Raw genomic sequence first — 22050 nt, forward strand, 5'->3', positions numbered from 1 at the left:
AGGTATATACCCAAGAGAGATGAAAGCATATACCCACATAAGAACTGAAACATGAATATTCATATGGGCATGACTCATAATAGCCAAAAACTGGAAATAACCCAAATGCCCACCAATTGATATATGGATAAAATGTGGTATAATCTTACAATGTTAATATTATCAGCAATAAGAAGGAATGAAGCTCTGATACATGCTATAACATGGATGAATCCTGAAAAATTATGCTAAGTAAAGGAAGTGAGTCACTAAAGACCACTATACTATAGTGGTCTTACAGTAGACCACTATACCACTATACTGTATGATTCCATTTATACAAAATACTCAGAAAAGGCAAATCCATGGAGACAGAAAGTAGATTCATAGTTGCTTAGAGCTGATGGGGGTTCTGGAGGCTGGGGATTAAATACTAATGGGTATGGAGTTTCTTTTGAGAGGATGAAAATGTTCTAAAATTAGATCATGATGGTTGCACAATCCTGTGACTATACTAAAAAACACTGGATTGTATACTTTGAGTGAATTTGATGTTATGTGAATTATATCTTAATAAGATTTTTAAGCAGGCAAATGCTGAAAGCAGGTATATATAGAAAAGTTATGGAAATAAAAAATTTGATCATTCTAATAAATCCATAAATCTAAAATCTAAAAATGAAAATGGCTTACAACTATTGACCTAAGAAGACAGCTATCCTCTCTTCAACAAAATTATTGGCTGTCAGTTTTCAATTAATTCTTCATGTATTGCATTTTGACAATACAAGAACCAAAACGTAATGATAAGGTAGAACCTATTAGACATGTATTTGAAATCTAGAATCAGCATTTACAAGATGGATATGTTCCCGGTTCATACATGACAACTCAAGTATATATAGTTAGCTAAATTCAGAAGACAACGCCTTTATCAGGAACAAATATCATGAAACTATGAAACACATGTTTGAGCTTGCTATTTTCTCATTGTTTAAAATTCTAATAAAGTCCCTTACTATCTTTTTTTTTGTTCAGTAAATTATTCAAAAAGTGACTTAGAAGCATTTTTAAAAGTGGATCCATTGGGCACAGATGGTAAATGGTGTTACTATTTTCCCCAGTATACTAAATATAGATATTGGCTGAGACTATTTCTTGCCTTTGGATATTTCTGACTCATGTTCATATCTTGTCTCCTCTGACCACTCTCTATGATTTTGTCTTTCCCATATTGAGGCATAATAAAACTGTTAAGATGTCTTTTTTGCCTAAACTCTCTTGAGTTTCCTTCACTTTATGGAAAAAATGACAATAGGAAAAATTAAGTTTGTTTGGCATTCTCCAAATTTTAATAAATTCAAAACTATTCTAAAAGCCCTTTTTAAAAATCAAACTTAAAGAAAAAGAAATTGACAAATCCAGAGTTCAGCCTTCCTAGGTTAAACTATGTGCAAGTAAAATTTGTTAATAAAATGCTTCAATGTGTCTTTGTCCCTTCAAGCTGCTATAATGAAATACCACAGACTCACATAATCAACTGAAATTTGTTTCTTACAGTTCTGGAGGCTGGAAGCCCAAGATCAAGGTGTCAGCATGGTCAGCTGAGGGCCCTCTTCCAGGTCACAGAGGTCTCCAATATATCCTCACATGGCAGAAGGGACAGACCTTTAGGAGGAAATTGGTCTCCTCAGGAGTTTACAAGAATAGCTATTAAATCTTTTACGGTGAAATTTGACTCTGAACCTGCTAAATTCCACTTGTAGAAGATTTAATCGTTGTTCCTTTAAACTCCCGAGACCAATTTCCTCCCAAAGGCTCCTTCTGATATTTGAACTTTCCTCACATCATTAGCCCCAGTCTTCATTATTGTAAAAACTGGAACTTTACTCCAAGTCAACAAAATACTTCTGCTATAATCATTATAGCACTGTCAGCAGAACCAACATCACCAAGGGAGGAACAAATGCTGGAGTTATTCTCACTGCACTGGTCATTTTCTCCAAGATTTTCCAGACGTCTATGAAGGAACTAAGCTCCACTGAGAATGTGCCCACCACAAGGAAACAATTATTGGCTTACTCCTGTTGTGATAAAATATAGATAAAAATCTATATTCCTGATATTATCTGTAACTCACCAGGAATTGCAACATCAACACCAGGCTTTTGCCCACCTCCTACACCCAAACCTATCTTGGGTGTATGGAATTAAGAGGCTTTCTGATATTTAAAGCCCTTTTCTCTCCAGTGTAGCATGTATCCTTTAGAAGGGTAACAAGAGACTTCCAAAATGAAGCAGGTATTGGCTGCTCGGGAGAGTTCTCAGAAGTGATAACTGAATCTCTTTATGCATACTGTGCAAGACTACTACTCCAGCAGCAAGAATAATACAATTAGAAAAGTGGTCCAAATTTTGCCTCATCCCCTGCTGTGAAAGCCCAACAAACCAGTTTAAATACACTACCCAGGGGCCTTCCCTGGTGGCGCAGTGGTTAAAAATCCGCCTGCCAATGCAGGGGACATGGGTTCGAGCCCTGGTCCGGGAAGATCTCACGTGCCATGGAGCAACTAGGCCTGTGCACCACAACTACTGAGCCTGTGCTCTAGAGCCCACGAGCCACAACTACTGAAACCTGCACGCCTAGAGCCCGTGCTCTGCAACAAGAGAAGCCACCATAATGAGAAGCCCGTGCACCACAACTACAGACAGTCCGCGCGCGGCAACAAAGACCCAACGCAGCCATAATTAATTAATTAATTAATAATAAAAAAAACACTACCCAGGACTGTCATGGACAATCACACTGTCTTTATATCCTCTTGGCAAGCCAAGGGACACTTTGTTTTTAGTTAATACTTCCTGTTGTATCTCTATAAAGATCATTGGACTGGTGAGATCCTGGTGGTTTCTGGTCAATGGGCATCACCAGTAAAAGTCAAAGGGTTCTCTTTGAATGAGACACAAAGGCTTTACCTTCATACAAAGAAGTAATGAATCCTATAGTCTATACACAAATGTGTAACATTACCAATATTAAACAAAACCTGATCAGTATTATGGCAATTTTGTTAATCAAAAACGTATGAATTTGCAGATATAAAAAGTGACAACCAATCTGTTAATTGAAAAAACTTTTTTTTTTTTTGACCGCACCACGCAGCCTGTGGGATCTTAGTTCCCCAACCAGGGATAGAGCCCAGGCTACGGCAGTGAAAGCGCCTAGTCCTAACCACTGGACTGCCAGGGAATTCCTCTGAAAAAACTTTTAATCTAAAGAAATACTAACTGAAAATAATTTCTCCATATGTAAAAATGTATATTTGATATGTTTTTCCAAAAGTCCCCAAATTTTGATATAGTTGATTTTAAGTTAACTATTCTAGCAAACCACTGTAAATATAAATGAAAGATTATAAATGCAATGCATTTGGCACACTATTGTGACTATGCTTTATTTTTAAGTAAAAAATGAATCATAGCCAAAACAAAATGTTTTGCCTCTGAATATTTTCAGCTTAAGGGAAAAAAGTCATTAATGATGAACATATTTTCATTTTTCAATGTTTTTAATTTTTTATAAAGATTTTAATTAAGCTTCATAGTCACTAAGCAGTTTTTAAACTTAGGCTTCATGATCCTTTTGACTTCATGCTTTCAAATAGAATGATTATCTTTAAAACATGACAAATTTCAGAATCCATTAAAAATTATTTTATTCAAATTATGTTTTCCAAAAGAGAGGGTTCTGTGCCAGTCGTCTTTGAAAGTTTTCATACCTACAAAAGAAAAACATATTTATAAGAAATTTAATTAGAATCTTTCATAATCTGACAAATGACTCATCAAAAAGCAAATAACTTTACATGTCATTTCTAAAATGCTAAGATTAAAAACTTAGAAAGTTAAAAGTTTATCTGGGAGTTTAATTATTAATTTATAAAAGACAGCAAGCATAGTGATTTAACTGGCTGTATCAGAAAGCACAAATCATAATAAATTTTATTAATTTTTTTATCTTTTGCAAATCTGAGAGCTAGAAGGGACCTAAGAAAAAATGAAATCTAACTCCTTCTCCCTCATTTCATAGATGAGAATAATTTGCTCAAGGTCACATAGCTACATTATTACAAAGCTCAAACCTAATACATTCTAGTACAATCCATGCTATACCATGCTACCACTTCTCAACAAATTCTCCTTATGTATCTCCCCAACACTGGGATATTCAAAGTGAAAAGAAATATCTATAAAACAGAAACATAGAAAAGCTGAAGAAACAGATTCATGTACAGGGTGCAGTATAAACCACTCTGATGTTTTATACATGTTTATTTTAGATCAAGACTTTCTACTTATGAAAAAAAAAGTTCATTGATATTTCAAGCCTCATATACAGTACTTACAATTCAAAATATAAAAAAATGTACAGCCCTTAACTGTGGTCCCTAAAACATAAGCAATTTTATTTTCCTGTCTTTATAAAGCCAAAATGGCTACTATATAACAAAATATTATTTGGGGTAAAAATTATTCCTAATGTGAACTCTAAACTACATACTTTTTAATTGCATGCAAATGTTAATGTCTGCTGATGTCCACAATAAAAGAATATGTTTAAGTGTCAAAGAAGAAATACATTCACAAGCAAAAAATACACATTTTTTTGTAGGTTACTAGAAGCCTTAATATGAGAGCTACAAAATGCCCCATACCATTTCAGAACCACATTTGCTGGAATGAACATTTCAGATGGACTTGGTGTCATCTGGGCCTGAGAGACAGCAAACGATGAAGCAAAATTGTAGAAGTTGTCTAACATCTTTTGTGTGAACTAAAAGTTAATAATAAATAGATTAATGGATTATACTAAATACTCTATTTAGACCTTAATATTTTTAATTAAAAATGTTGTCATATTAACTTGGTTTAAGGACTGTGAGTTCTGAGACAGTCTAATGCTGAACATTAAGGCAATTCATAAAATGACATTATGCCACAAAATCATAACAATCTGCCTTTAGTACTTTCTTTATATCTCAAAGAATTTCTATGATTATCAAATATTTTTAAGTTTATAACATACTCATTTTGGGAAAAAAAAAGAAAAAATGTTTTTTCATTCATTCAAAATATCTTCTTTTATCTCCACCTTTGGAGGAGATGCCCCTCTCCTCAAATACCACCCTCATCAAATCAACCTATTTTCTCATATAAAATAGTAACCATATCCAAGAAGTCTTTTTCTTATCAGAAAGATAAAAACTGAAGTATAAAAAAGGAACAACTGGTTACTTGCCATCAATTACAAAGAAGAGAAAGGTAACACTATTCCATTTCTATTTCCTGGTCTGTTTGTTCTCACTGACCCTCAAACGGGCAAATCCACTAACATCCTCCAAGACTCCTTCGTAGAAGCAAGAAGTAAACTGATTCACATTTCTTGAGAATCAAATGGGTTTAAGCACTAAACCCCAAAATTAATGAACTACTAACGATAATACTACCTTTTATTCACTCAAAAATAATCTTCCCAACATCACTTTCTCCGAAACACAAAACTAGCCATGAAGGTTCTTGCTGTCTCTTTTCTACACGGAAGAAACATCTTATTAGGGTTTTTGTTTGTTTAATAATATCGAGGTAGTTTAGTCCAAGAGACTCTACTGTTAAGGTACTTGAACCAATATCAGAGTTGAACCAATAAGATCACTAACTAAAAGATCAGTGTCAGGAGAAAAAAAATCAACAGCAACCCTCCATACAAGCAAGAAAAGTTTTTAACTGTAACTTTAAGAAGATCCAATTCATGACAGAAACAAAGTCTGTAAGATACCTAGGGGAAATGCTAAGACAAGCTAATAATAAGACTTTTGTGGAAAATACTTTAAGACTGTCTTGAGAGATAAGAAAGAAAACAAATGAAAGGACTTACATATCATGTCGAGTGGAAAGATACAATATGTTCACGGATGGGAATATTTAATGTGATAAAGGCACATTAAACCTATAAATCCAATGTTATTTTCAACTAAATTCCAACAAGATTTTTCATGGCACTTGACAAGCTGATACTAAAATTATTATGAAAAATACCTAAGCCTATTTTGATGACTAGGAGGAGGGACGTGGCCTTCCAGATATTAAGATTTTTCCTGGCAAAGGGACAGGCAAATAAACTAACTGGAATAAAAGAGAGACCCCAGAAACAAACCTAAGCATATGTGACACATGATATATAACAAAGATGCTATTATTCAGAATAAAAAAAAATGTGGACTAACTATTCATTTAATGGGACTAGAACAACTAGTTTTCCATAGGGGGGAAAATGAGTTTAGATCCCTTCCCATACCACACACAAACACAATTCAAAAAGTAAAACGTTAAAAGCCTTAAGAACTATATGAGAACATAACATCTTTACATATCAGCATAGGGAAGAATTTCTCAAATACAAAAAACCCACAAATCATAAAGGAAACAACTGATAAAACTTGTCTACAGAAAAATATATTATGTCTGTATGCAAAAGACACCATAAACAATACTAAAAGACAAGGTAGGAGAAAAAATTTACAACATATACAACAAAAGGATTATTATCCAGAACACATAAAGGCCTTTCCCAAAAAGCTAAAATTAAAAAGTGCCAAAAATAACACAATAGAAAATTGGGGAAAATTATATAAACAGTCAATTCCTATAAAAGAAAATACAAATGCAGGCCAAAAATCTGAAAAGATGCTCAACTTCACCAACAGTCCAAAAAGCAAACCAAAACAATAGTAATATTCTAATTTCACCTATCAAGTTTGGCAAAAATTTAAGGTCTGATAAATATTACTAAGAATGTATAAAAACATCTACCAATATGGAAATGGAAAAACAAACTGCGGCTCATTCGTACATATGACATCTGACAATTAAAACAAACTAAATCGATTCCATGTATCAACACAGATAAATCTTTAAAAATAATGCTGAGTGAACAATAGTAAGTTGTAGAAGTTTGTGCAGTATGATACAAACATTTATATCCATTTAAAAAACATATGAAAGGGTAAATAACAAGAAGGAAAAACAGAAGAACCAGAAAAAAAGGGATTCAACACAGAAGAGAAATAAAAGGAATTTCTGGAGTAATGGTGAAAGAAAACAATACCTTAACAACAGCTATGCAACAGACCCAGAGAATAATCAGTCCACAGTGGAACAAAAAAGAGAGTTCCAAGAGGAATGTTTCCAAGACAAATTTTAAATTGCTATATTTAAATATATTGAATGGGAATTTACAATTGCCAGAGTTTGGGCATAAATTATTAGAAATGGAAATACAGAAATCAATGCAAAGGAAAAAAATGAGAAATTTATTAACCAGGATAAATGAAAAGTTATACAGAACAAGAAATATAATCATAGCACGACACCTGGCTCAGTTTTGAAAAACATTTACCAGGTCATAATACTGAAAACTTTGAATACTAACTTAATGAAAATGTATATTGGAAAGGTGGGGAGAAAAGATATCTGTGTATTTTGGAGAACAGAGGATTAGCAGAGCTAAATCATGTTATGTATCGGTAAGTCAATGGAAAATACCTATAACAAATAAATTAATAAAGAAAGATTAATCAAGTTTCTTCTGACACATGGAAATAAATACAAGAAGAAAGAGGGAAAAAAAATGAGAGGGAGGTTGAAAGTGACTGCTGCTGAGAGGCAGAATAAAGCAGAATATAAAAGGTATAATAGAGGACAGCTGTTTTACATGTAAAACTATTTGACTTTCTAAACCATGTACTACTGATAAAAACTAAAGTGAAATAAGAATAACTAAGAGCATAAATTAGAAACATGTTTAAACACACATACAAATAGTACTATACATGTTTGTGAATAAATATGAAAAATTTTTTTTAAGTACTGAAATACAGATAGGAAAGATATATAAAGTTAAGCTACCTGGAGAGGAAAGGGAAGAAGAGAAGCAGAGAGCAGTGGGCTGTATCTGTAACACTTTATATAATTTTTAAATTAGGAGCAAATATAGCAAAATGTAACAGTTAAATCTAGGTGGAAGACACATGGAAGTCTTCAAATATACCCCACTATAAAGAGAGCTCTATAAGGACGGGTATTATTTTATTTTGTCTACCTATTTTTATCTGTTTGTTCTTAAAAAAATGCCTAGCACACAATAGGTATACAATAAATATTTGTGGAATGCACTTTTCTATATATTAAAATATTTCATAGTAAAACGTTTAATAAGAAATACATATGCTTCATTAAAAAGCTCAAATAATTGATAATTATAGAGTAAAAAGTCTTCTTGCCCCTCCCCAGGGATAACATCACTTTGTCATGTATTTTCCAGACATTTTTCAAATACAATCTATATGGGACACTATAAGTATTGTTTTACAACTTGCTTTTTTCAGCATGGTTTATTTTTTAAATTACTGACAAAATTTTTAAAACCCAGACTCTGCCATTCTTTATTTATTTATTTATTTATTTATGGCTGTGTTGGGTCTTCGTTTCTGTGCGAGGGCTTTCTCCAGTTGTGGCAAGCGGGGGCCACTCCTCATCACGGTGCGCGGGCCTCTCACCAACGCGGCCTCTCTTGTTGCGGAGCACAGGCTCCAGACGGGCAGGCTCAATAATTGCGGCTCACGGGCCCAGTTGTCCCACGGCATGTGGGATCTTCCCAGACCAGGGCTCGAACCCGTGTCCCCTGCATTGGCAGGCAGATTCTCAACCACTGCGCCACCAGGGAAGCCCCTGCCATTCTTTAATTTGGCCCATTCTCAAGAGATCATATGACAAGTCAGCGCTTAAATTCATGGCCACAATCCTCAAAAATGTGCTGCCCAGCAAGCCTAGAAGGTTTCCCTAGTCCATTCACCCTCCTCCTCTCCTAGAGGACTTGTTTAATAATCCTTTTGGTTTAGATTTCCAATACTCCTTTTCCCCTCAATCTTAGCTGATGACCTTGCTTCCTATTTCACTGAGCAAAGAGAAGGAATCAAGAGAGAGAACTTGCACAACTTCTCATCAGCACATTTACCAACCTCCTGTGTCTGTCTGTGCCCATATATCCATTACTATAAACACTGTCCATTACCCTATCAAAAACCTCCCAATATGGTCTTGTTGCCTACTCAAGGACACCACTTTCACAAGCCTCCCCACTCTCCTGCATCATCAATTTTTCTCTCACTAATGTTTCATTCCTGTCAAACATGATATAATATCTCCGATTAAAAACAGAAAGAAAAAAAAATTCCTTGTCCCCATAGCCCCCTCAAGCAACCAGACCATTCATCTGCTGTCCTTTATGACAACACTCGTCAAGAGTCATCTATATTCACTGTTTCCATTTCCTCCTCTCCAATTCACTCAACCTCGCTGCAAACTCCCTTTCCACCTCTATGAACTCTTGTCAAAATCTGTAATGACTTCTACCTTGCTGAATCCAATGGTTAATTCTTAGCCTTCATCTTACTTGACCCATCAGCAGTGAATACTATTGATCACTTCTTCCTTCTTAAAATCCAGTCTTTGCTTGGCTTCCAAAACAGCACTTTTGGGGTCTCCTCCTACTTCAGGCTGCTCCTTTCCTTTTATTTCTCCTTATCTCTTAAGAGTCTCAACTTTGAAACGGCCCCAAGCTCTGTCACTGGCCAATTTTTCTATTTACAGTTACTTCTCAGTGATCACATCCCCTTCCCAACTTTAAATACCACCTCTACACTGATGACTCCCAGATTTTTACTTCTCTTGAACTCTAAACTTGTCTTCTCCAGCTGGATATCTAACAGGCATCCCAAACATAGTACAATCAAAATTCAACTCCTGATTCCACTCCCAGACCATACTTGTTCTTTTCACAATATTCCTATGTTCTTGTTCCTGGATCCAACACCCTTGGAGCCATAGTTGATGTCTCTATCTCAGACCTCACATGTGATCCACAACATGAAACACTATTGGCCCCATCTTCAAATTATCTCCAGAAATCAACTACTTTTCATCACCTCTATTTCTACTTCCCCATACTTCCTGGTTCAAGTCATTAAAATCTCTCACCTAGATTTTCACAAGAGCCTCCTAACTGATCTTCCTCCTTCCCTCTTTGCCTCACTACAGTTTCTCTCCAAAGATGCAAAAGTGATCCTTTAAAAATGTAAGTTAGATCATATTACTCTCTTGCTCAAAACTCTCTTATGTTTTCTCTTCCAAACAGAATATAAGCCAAAATCTTTACAAAAGCCAATGAGGTCACATATGATTTATCCTGCAGCCACCTCCCCCATAATCTCCAACCTCATCTCCCATCTCTCACCCTTGTTCACTCTACTCCAGACACAAAGTTTCACTTTATTCTTCAAACATAACAGGGCCTTTGTAATAGCTATATCTCTGCCTAGATCATTCTCCCCTTCAGGCCTCTGCCAGACAGGTTAAAAGTCAACCCTTATGGAATTGTGTCACTTTCAGCTCCATGAGGACAAGGATCTTGCTTATTAGGTTTACAACTGTATACTCACAGGCTAGCATACTAATTGTGGGAGGAAAAGTTAATATTTAAACCCATTTTAAAAAATCACTTTGAGCTATTTTATCACTATAAAAACTTAAGTCTCATCAAAGCATTTATAAATTTTAAAATACCTATAGAGAGGGAGACAAACTGAAAATATTCATGGAAGCCAATAACTTATGTCATATGTGTTTACCTTCATTTTTACATGAATTCTACCACCAGGCTAATTTCTAAAGTACAGAATGTGATTTTTAAATTATTTTAGAAAATAATGAAATGTACATTCCATTACCTGAGTAAATGAGTCAACTGAAGACACAGCAGCATTACCTACAGGAGTCTGCTGAGCCAGACTGTCCAATAATTCCACTGAAATTCCAATCTGAGCAACAGATGGAGTTCGGACAATATTCATGGCTCCAAAAGGGTGCTGGCTTCCTTCTCCTGAAAAAAATTAACATGTGCCACATATTTTAAATTTAACTTGTATACACACAAATTCCTTTATAAAGATGTGAAGAACCTCTGATCTATATGCACTAAAAAGTTCTGTTACATGAAAGTTTGTCTCTTCTCAGATAAATGTAAAAGGATGCCTAGCTTTTACTGTATTAACAAATAATTAAGAAAACCGAAATTTTCCCCACCAGAAAAATTGCTGTTACTTTTCTAAAACTTACAAAATTATTGCAGCCAGAAATGGAAATTAAGAGAATAAGAGAAAAATAAATAAATGAGCATTAATTAGATAAAAGATTCTCAATGCTAACTCTGAGGGAAGGAATATTTTTAAAGATTTTTAGAATTAGTTTTAATATTTTCTGATTATTCCACTAAAGAAAGAGCTTTCATTGCCATTAATACTGATAACGACGTGGCATATTTTACTAAATGTCATAAATCACCCCACTCAACACCTGATGATCTGTTATCAAATAGGCAATAAAGAAATTTGCAGCTTATTCGGAAAATAGTAATTTTCGCTTTTACAATATATTTATTTACAAGTAAAATATATAATACATCATAAATATATAAAATATATCAAATGTATATTTGATATATCTGAGCCTCTAAGTGTCAGCTAACTTATACATGAAAAAATAGACCAGTTTTATTAATCCACATAAGACATAATCAGAAAAGTTAGTCTAATGAAAGAAAAAAAAATCATACAATGAATAGATTTTTGGTTTATCTGCTCTTCTTATATGACTATAAAATGTCTAAACAAATACTACAGGACAAAACTCTAGGACAACACACGTTCCTAATAACTAGAACACTTACTGCAAGTATCAAAACTCATTAAATTTTCAAGCATATGAATACAAACATAACTTATTTTTCTGTGCTTTAAAAATACACACACTTCACTAAACGTGACTGGTTTAAGATATTTTTGGTATTTTGAAATTATTTGTTTTACTTAATTTCCACATATTTGTGAATTTTCCAGGTTTACTTCTGTTACTTCTAATTTCTATCAATGTGGTCGGAAAACATACTTTGCATGATTTCAATCTTTTAAAATATACTAAGACTTGTTTTGTGGCCTAACATACAGCTATTCAAGGAAATGTTCCATAGGCACTTGAGAAGAATGTATATTCTGCTTTTGTTGCATAGAATGTTCTATATAAGTCTATTAGGTCTAGTTGGTTTATAGTGTTTTTCAAGTCTTCTGTTTCCTTGATGATCCTCTGTCTAGTTGTTCTATCCATATTGAAAGTAAGGTATTGAAGTTTCCAACTATTATTGTTGAACTGATTATTTCTCCTTTCAACTCTATTTCTGCTTCATGAGGCTCTATTAGGTACACAAAAGTTTGTAATTGCATCTTTTTGATAGAGTGACCCTTTGGTTTCGGTTTGCATAATTTTTTTCATCCTTTACTTTCAACCAATTTATATCTTTGAATCAATAGCTGTATCATGTTTTTTAATCCATTCTGCAAATCTCTACCTTTTAATTGAAGGGCTGAATTTCATGTTAAATAGATACTTGCCAGTGTACCATTTTAATTCCCTTGTCATTTCTTTTACTATATATATCTTTTTACTATATTCTTTAAATGGTTGCACTGGGGATTACAATTAACATCTTAACATAGAACAACTCTAGTTTGGATTAATACCAATTTAATTTCAAAAGTATACAAAAACTTCGCTCCTATGTAACTGCTTCTCTCCCTTATGTTGTTATTGTCACTAATTACATCTTTATACCTAGTATGCCCATAAGCAGACTTAAGAGTTTTTGTTTTATGCCATTGTCTTTTATATCAGATAGGAAAAAAAGCAAAGTTACAAAGTATGTATTAAGGCTTTTATAATTACCTGTATAGTTACCTTTAGCTGTGTTCTTTTTTACTTAACATGAATTCGAATTACTATCCCAGGTCCTCTCATTTCAGCCTGAAGGACTCCCTTTAGCATTTCCTATAACAGGGTAAGTCCTCTAGCCACTATTCCAATTTCTGTTTATCTGGGAACATCTTCATTTCTCCATTTCTGATGGCTAGATAACTCTTGATTGACCTTTTTTCTTTCAGTACTTTAAACATGTCATCCCACTGCCTCTGGACTAAATGTTTCTGATGAGAAACCAGCCATAGTCTAGTAAGGACCCTTGCATGTGATGAGCTGCTTCCCCTGCCACTTTCAAGATGCTCTGTCTTGGGCAGTTGATCATGTCTTGGAGTGAAGATTATCCCATTTGAGTTTGTTGAGCTACTTAAGTGTGTAGATTAATGTTTTTCATCAGATTTAGAGTTTTAGGGCAATTATTTCTTCAAATATTCTTTCTACCCCTTCTCTCCTCTTCTTCTGGGACTCCCATTATGCATATGTTGGCATGCCTGATGGTGTCTCACAGGTCTCTAAGGCTCTGTTCATTTTTCATTCTTTTTTCTTTCTGCTCTTCAAATTAGATATTTTACCTATCTTCAAATTCACTGATTCTTTTTTGCATCTACTCAAATCTGCTTCTGAAACCCTCTAGTCAAATTTTCATTTCAGTTACTGTACTTTTCCACTCCATAACTTATTTCCTTTAAAAATTTTTTCTATTGGTATCTTCTATTTGATGATACGTCATTCTCCTGATTTCCTTTAGCTCTTCAAGAATATTTGAGACAGCTTCCTTAAAGTCTTTGACTATTAAGTCCAATGTCTATACTTCCTAGGAACAGTTTCTATTCATTTCTTCTGTGAAAGGGCCTTGTTTCTTGCATGCTTCATAGCATTTTGTTGAAAACTGGATATTGAATAATGTGACAACTCCAGCAATCAGATGTTTCACGTCTCCTTAGGGTTTATTGCTACTGTTTGCTGTGGCTGTTTCCTTAATGATTTTTCTGAACTAATACTATAAAGTCTGTATTTTTTGTCATTTGTGACCACTGAAGTCTCTGTTCTATTAGGTTAGTGGTTAGCTAGTGAATGGAAAGAGATATACTTAGAAGCCTGGAACCAAAAAATTCTCCCAGTGTTTGCAGGTGGGCCTTGTGGGTTGAGACATGCCTTCAATGCTCATGCCTTCGGGCTTCCCTTGTAGTGCAGTGGTTAAGAATCCGCCTGCCAGTGCAGGGGACACGGGTTCGAGCCCTGGTCCGGGAAGATCCCGCATGCCGCGGAGCAACTAAGCCCGTGCGCCACAACTACTAAAGCCCGCTTGCCACAACTACAGAAGGCTGCGCGCCTAGAGCCTGTGCTCTGCAACAAGAGAAGCCACTGCAATGAGAAGCCCGTGCACCACTACAAGGAGTAGCCCCCGCTCGCCACAACTGGAGAAAGCCCCTGCGCAGCAACAAAGACCCAACACAGCCAAAAATAAATAAATAAATAAATAAATAAATAAATAAATAAATAAATAAATTTATTTATTTATTTTAAAAAATACTCATGCCTTCAAGGTCGGCTAGCAGGAAGAGCTTAGGACCTTCTTAGGTCTTTCCCAAGCATGTGCACAGCCCTGGACACCCATGTGGTCTTTTAGATTCCCAGGAATCCCCAGGAGAATTTCAGAACCCTTGTTCCCCAAAGTATCTTATTCCCAGCCTTTCCTTCCAAGCTTTTTGGTTAGTCTGTTATTTGCCCCAACTGTTGTCACTGCCTCAGGCAGCAGTGACTAATACATTTACCTGTAAACATTTTTGACAAACATATGCAGAAAGTCATTTTAGCAGTGGAAGAGTTCCAAGTTAAAAGAGATAAAGGCAAGCCTTTTAAATCAGTCTTCCAGGGAACCACAGAACAAAACAAGTCAATTACAATTAATTGTGAATAAGGTCCATTCTGCTCCCTCTGGTATCAGTACCAGTACCAAGAACATGGTCTGTTATTTTCAAGGCTACCACTGAGATGAGGAACAAGGGTTGGGATCAGGGTAGATTAACTGCCACAAAGCTCACTGTTCTTACAGAGATTCAGTGTTTTTTCTTGATTAAATGTCCCTCTGGTTGCGACAAGCCTTTGGTTAGTTTCCAGAGTCCTGAAAAAGTTGATTCTGAGAGTTTTTGCCAGTTTTTGTTGTTGTTGTTTTTATGGAGGGATGAACTTTTGGAGTTCCTTACTCCATCATTTTAATTGTTTTAAGCCTAGAATTATGCTAAGTCCAGAAAATGTACTGCTATTTGCCTGTATAACAGGCTCCAATGATCTCAATCAAGGAAAGTAGTTCAATACAACCTACTACTGCCTTAGTTATAACTACCCAGAGAGTGATCGGCCCAAGCAGAAAGCCCTGTCATCTCTAACCTCCATCCTTTATCACACACAAGGTCTTGGCAAATGAGTGAAGCCCTAAGGAAAACTCTCTAAGATCTGTTGTAAAAATTGGGGCTAAGGAAATATTCTGACTCTTTCATTTGAAAGCTCTCTGGAACTAAGACAACTTAAGATGGGAAAAACAAGAAAACCCTCAGTCTTCAGGAATCTTTAATCTATATTTTCAAAGAAATCCACTGTGCAGTTAAACCATTCTTTTAGTCAATCTTATTCTCAAAACGGGCTTGACACAGTAATTGATACCCTCCAAATACAAAGGTTCTTGTTTGCAAACCATAAAATACTGGAAAGAAACATTGGAACATAATGTACAAACTTACAGTGAGTGTTTAATTTTGGATATGAATTCTTGACAGCCAAAGTAAAAAGAAAAACATGATCAGTTACACTGAGTCTTATAACCAAAAAATTAAAAAACAAAAACAGCAGGGAAAGTAAAACATCTGACCTGGTCTTTAAAAAAAAACATACATTACAAAAAGTTCTCAGTAACATTCCAATAGTAAAAGGAGCAGCAAATCTTTTAAGGTTGTTTCTCAAAGTATCCCTCTTCACTAGCCTAACACAAGGCAAAACTCAGAGGAGAAAATCCTATAGGAAACTAGTGCTTTACTGTCAGTATACAAGGAAAAGCAGTCATCATCATTTACTATCTGGGTGTGACTCTTTTTAAAACTATATACACTTCATTTCACAAAAAATGTTCAGAAGAATAAAGAGATATTAAAAAACCTTATTAGAATCTTAATAAGTACTAAAGTACAGCAAACTCAAACATCCATTCCAGATTTCCCACATTTGCCTGGTTTTTAAGTTATAAATAGCCAAAATGGACCACATTCTCTGAATACAACTGTTCCTCAAGTGTCACTCATAAATGTAGAACATATCCATTTTATAAATCTGACTGCTGATTTTAAACATATCTCTAATAGATTCGAGCTTATCATCACTTCTGGTCTCTCTTCTGGCAATTGCATTGTCAAAGTGCAATACTTGAAACCTTGAAATTTTGAAACTTTTAATGGCTCATAATTTATTGAAGAAAGAATGGCCATCTTCTTTGATCTGTAATTTTCAAAACATTGTCATTTTTAGAGTTATAAACATTATTTAGAATAATCAATCCAATTAGTTTTATTCATTTCTACATTATGTTCTCATCACCTTTGTATACACACCCACTTTCAGCAATGTCCACTTACAAACTGTATCCAGTCAAATTTGGAGCCCAAACATAAGAGATGAAAGAATACCAGCACACATCCTTTTACCACATGTCCAAGATTTTGTCACGAAATACTACATGATTAATTCCTCCTTGCTGAATGACTAAATGGATAAGAATACCATATTTTCTTTTGGTCCTTAGAAATATACTGTCCAATCATCCATTTTTTTATTTGAGAAAATTCACCTAAGAGACCATCATCTGAAGAGTCAATCTTGAGATTTTGCTTATATGATCAACTTCACCACCATCATGAGTCTAGAATGCTGCTATTTGCCTCATTGTATTCATTTTCTTTTTTTTTAAATAAATTTATTTATTTATTTATTTTTGGCTGCGTTGGGTCTTCGTTGCTGCGCATGAGCTTTCTCTAGTTGCGGCGAGTGGGTACTACTCTTCGTTGTGTTGTGCAGGTTTCTCACTGCAGTGGCTTCTCTTGTTGCAGAGCATGGGCTTTAGGCACGCGGGCTTCAGTACTTGTGGCACACGGGCTCAGTAGTTGTGGCTCGCGGGCTCTAGAGCACAGGCTCAGTAGTTGTGGCTCACGGGCTTAGTTGCTCCGCGGCATGTGGGATCTTCCCAGACCAGGGCTCCAACCCGTGTCCCCTGAATTGGCAGGCAGATTCTTAACCACTGCGCCACCAGGGAAGTCCCTGTATTCATTTTCTGATTCACACAAAATTGTGAAACTTGTTCCCCTATCAATTTTCTTCTCTTTGCCATCATGAACAAAATATGAAAAATTATTAATTCCTAATTCTGTCCAATAAAAGCAAAAAGCAGACAATGAAGATGGTGTCTCCAGTCTCCTTTTATACTTCTTAAAACATGACATAATCCTTTGGACAATGCGATATGAAAACCGTAGGATAAGGCAATAGCAAACTAAGGTGCACATGCTAAATCTGGCCCATAACCTATTTTTGTATGACCTAGGATAGATCATACAATAGTTTTTACATTTTTAAAGGGTTGTTTAAAGAAGAATATGTCACAGAGACCATATGTAGTACACAAAGGCTAGAATATTTACTATCTTAAGCTTTACAAAAATGTTTGCCAACCTCTGCTTCAAGTAATTCCATCATTTTTCCTTTTTCTTATTGTTTCAGCCTTTCTTTTCTTCCATAGTTGAGAATTAATGAGTAACGATGAAATAATTCCTTGGATGAAACAGCAAAATGTTTCAAGATATAGACAAAATAAGATCACTAATATCCTCAAATGCACATTAAATTTATAAAATGGTCCAGTGGACCCATATGGTAACTGCAAGATAGAATGAGTTTAAAAAATATATAAGTAAATGTTTTCTCTGGAAGACCTCTACAGAAGAATAAAACTCATGAAATATCAATCTTTCTAAGAGTTATAAGTGCCCCCAAAAAGAAACCAAAAAACTAAAAGTGAGTCCACTGGTTAAGATACTTTTGGTGTGCACAGCAGTAGGGATGAAGACTAAAGAAAACTGTTATGCCAAAAATAAGCAATTCACTATGAAGTGGCATTTGAACATGACATATGCTAAAAAGCTACAGAAAAACAACTTAATTATGCCTGCTGAAAATCCTCTTAGTATTGAATATAAATATTTAGAAATCATATGTATGTGTATATATATATCCTTAAAACCTCTACTTTATTTCTATTGATAGCCTGACAAGCCTGAAATTACATTTTTTACTCATGCATATTCTAAGAGCTATGTGACTTCCAAAGGTCTATCAATAATAAGTATTTTAAACCAGACAAAAATAACTTACCTGACATTGTAATATGTCTAGAATTTGGATGTCTGAAATGTATTTAAACTATCAATATTTACCAAGTATCTAAAGTCCATCACTGTGCTCTATACACTCTAAAGAACACAAGGTAAAAGATACAAACAGTCCCTACTCTCAAGGAGCTTACACTCTAATAAGTCAGTAACAATTACTTAACCTTTCTCAATAGGTTTCATTATCCGGGTGATTTTTAAGATCCCTCCTAGAGCTGTCTTTCTATGATTTTATAAAAATGTAATAACCATTCCTTGAGCACCAACTACGTGCCAGGCACTATTATGCATTTTGCATGATCTCTAATGCTCCGCAAAACACATGCACTGTAGGTATTATTATCCCCGTTTTACCTGGATTCTCCTCTAAGCCTTAAAGAACTTGGTCAAGACTACACAGCTAGTCATGAGCATCACTGGGATTCAAACGGGTCTAGCAAACTCCAAGGTTGATGCTCATTCCCGTCCATTATCCTACCTGTTTACATCAAATTCTGTAGTATGAACTCTTAACTGCTTTTTATTCATTACTTATTTCACAATAAGCCATTCAAGAAAGGAAATCAAGAAACGTCAGGAAGTAAAAGGTTCCCTTTCTGGCTCTAGTTCCACCGCATGCAAACAGACTAATAGTAGTATCTTGAGGTGTTGTTTTGTCCTTTCTAATCTCCTTGACAAGCTCAACCCAATCTTAAAATGAAAACTAGAATAAGTTTAAAAGTTTCTTCTTGGCAACTGAGCTAGATGAAAATGAGAGACTGTATATGTCATGTGTAGAAGCCAAAGCAATGACATTAAAATATGGCAGCAAGCCCAAAAAGAAAAGAGCAGAACTATAAAGAAGAAAGTTAAGTGATGATTTATAACAAACTCTAATTTTAACATTTCTTAAAAATTCCTTTTTGGTGCTAAGCCTTCTTTTCATAGATATTTTTAATGTCACTGCCATGAAAGACAAAGAAAGGCTGAGCAATGTGTCAGATTAAAGACTAAAGAAGTGTGACAATTAAATGCAAAGTACAATACTGACTGGACCCTAGATGGAGGGAGCAGGAAATTGCTATAAAAGGCATTATTGGGAAAACTGGCAAAACTTTAATGCAGAATGTATATCAGACAAGGTATTGTATTAATGTTAAATTTGTTGAATTTGATCATTATACTGTGATTATAAAAGAATATCCTTGTTCTAGGAAATATATGCTGATGTATTTAGGAGTAAGGGGGTATGATATCTACAACTTATTCTCAAAAGTTTCAGGAAAAAAAAAATCCAGAGAATGATAAATAAAGAGTAACAAAATTAATGAATATGGGAGAAGAATATAAAAAATTCTTTACACTATTCTTGTAATTTTTCTCTAATTTTAAAATTATTTCAAAATAAAGTTACTTTAATTCCCTAGTGCAAAAATTTTTTTTAAGTATCAGAAGTGATACTTTTAGAATTTCATTCCAAACTAACACTACCTCACAGTAGGGCCCTGGCCAAAAAAACCAAAAAACAAAAAAAAGGTAAAACCCCACCATAAGGTGCATAGTTCAGGTGCCTAAAACACAAAATATCAGCCTTTTCTCATAACAAGAGTATTCTACAAAGCTCTACCGCATTCATTACTCTATTTTATTCATATAAATATATAATCCCTCTTTATACAACAGGTGATTTAATCAACTATTTCTTATTCTTCTATTAAGTACAATCACATATTAAAGTGCTAAAGACACAATAAAAAGTATTTAAGTTCCACATAAGTGTTTTTATTATATCTGACCTAATGTCCTACTCCCCCACCTGCTCTTCCAATCTTGGCCTCTTCCGTTTCCCATTCTCCACATAATTCTCCACTGCAGATGTCACTGGAATTCTCCCTGACTGAGGCATTGAGCCATTTCCTCATTGTATCTTGAAACACTTTAAAATAGTTAACCTACAGAGAAAAGGAAGGTTTTAAGTTGAACTTAAGTATGTGTATGAAAGAATATGTGGATGTGGCTTAAACAAACTCTTCAAATAGGATATGAACTCTACAAATAATTACCTTTGACGGACATATGCATATAAACATGTATAAACATGAATAATATAAATTCTATCAGTTACATATTTTTGGTAAAAGAAACTGCTTCCACCTTCCAAGTTCAGAATTAAAAATTTAAACCTTAATTTAAAAGATACTGTGCTCATGTTAACATTACCTGGCATCTCATTATTCATATATAACAGGTTTTAACAGATGTTTAAGTTGTTATAAGTGAACACCAGCACTCAGCTGACCTACTATATGAATGCTGAGTTTTTTTGTGCATCTTACAGTTTAATAATGCTACTAAGGCTAGATATCAACTTCAGAACTCAGGTAAGACATTTTAAGAAAAACTTTCCAAAGTTACTGTGAAAAAAATTCAAAAAGTACTGTGAGACCTGATAATACTTAATATCATAGAACTAGAAAGAAATACTAAAATTATGTGGAAAATGAGTTTCTAATTCTAATTACAGATACCTTTTGTGTTAATGAGATGGACATACATCAAAAATGGACATACATCAAAAAAGCAGCCTATCTCCCAAAAGACTTCATTAAGAAAATTAAAGATGCAGTCCACTGAGAAAATTCCCAGTACAAACCATGAAATGTTTCTCTGGATGAGATTAAGTCAAAGCAAAGGTGAGCAAATAATCCTTTTGCCTCTGCTATTCAACTCTGAAGGATGTGAAAATTCTGAACTTTGGGGAAAAAATGTTGAGTATTTATAACAGATCTTTTGGCTTCCTATTATACATATCTGATTCTCTCACATGCTACTAAGAGATGCAATGTTTAACTTCAGTATGAAGATGGTGAGACTGGAGATAAATATTTTTAATTCAAAATAAATCACCAAAATGTGATTTTTGCCCTAAAGTTTTCATTGTCATATTCAGAATTTCACTAAGTGGGCTGACATAGCAAGGAAAAGTGGAGATGACACGCTATAAAAATGACCAAATCCAGGTTCATAGTTGTCAAATACAGATGTTTATTTTGTTAATATTAATTCATGGTACAGTGTAAAAAGTTAACGATTCATATAATAATCCATAGAGGAACCACTAAAAAAAATGCAAAGGTAAAAGTAAAAACCCAATAGAAGAAATAGGGATTTTAAAAATACTCAATCCAAAAGAAGGCGGAAAAAAAAGGAAAAAAAACCCAAGATAAAAACTTAAACCTAACCATATCAGTAACATTAAACATTAATGGTCTAACCACCTCATTTAAAAGGCAGAGACAGAGGTCAAAAAAAAAGGCAGCACCTAACTACACACTGTTTACAAGAGATACATAGATTTATCTCAAAGTAAAAATACAGGAAAAATATAGCATGTGAACACTGGAGAGAAAGAACGCTGGAGAAGCTATATAAATTTTAGACAAAGTAGACTTCAAGACAGAAGCATTACCATAATAAAGGGTATTTCATATTGATGAAAGGGGCAATTCATTTTCAATCTTAGACACTCATAAAACAGAGGAAGAGAGAACAACTGTTATGTTTCTTTTCTTTTTCTTGCCTCACTGCACCCTTACTACTTCTATTCAACATGATGCTCAAAGGTCTGGGCAATGCAATAAGGCAATAAAAAGAAATAAAAGGCATAAAATTTGGCAAAAAATTGGAAAGAAAGTCTTTCCAATCTATGAAAGTCTTTTTCATAGATGTTATGATCATC

The 22050-nt window shown here is 34.5% G+C and overlaps 1 protein-coding gene across 3 annotated transcripts in view; it reads right to left on the reverse strand.

Annotated features, from left to right (window-relative positions):
• Positions 1-3678: 3678 nt before the first annotated feature.
• HIKESHI (heat shock protein nuclear import factor hikeshi) overlaps positions 3679-22050 on the reverse strand; it is a 31915-nt gene continuing 13543 nt past the window's right edge. For 2 of the 3 annotated variants that reach the window (XM_061202760.1, XM_061202759.1), the window contains exons 2-5: positions 20128-20263; positions 10824-10975; positions 4695-4813; positions 3679-3758 (exon numbers count right to left, since the gene is read on the reverse strand). In XM_061202760.1, coding sequence (XP_061058743.1) covers positions 3704-3758; positions 4695-4813; positions 10824-10975; positions 20128-20263 — 462 coding nt within the window. In that variant the 3' untranslated portion in view covers positions 3679-3703. The remainder of the gene's footprint in view (positions 3759-4694; positions 4814-10823; positions 10976-20127; positions 20264-22050) is intronic. The other variant, XM_061202758.1, reaches the window with a different exon arrangement.

This window comes from Eubalaena glacialis, chromosome 10 (assembly GCF_028564815.1).
Source record: "Eubalaena glacialis isolate mEubGla1 chromosome 10, mEubGla1.1.hap2.+ XY, whole genome shotgun sequence".
NCBI classification, from domain to species: Eukaryota; Metazoa; Chordata; class Mammalia; order Artiodactyla; family Balaenidae; genus Eubalaena; species Eubalaena glacialis.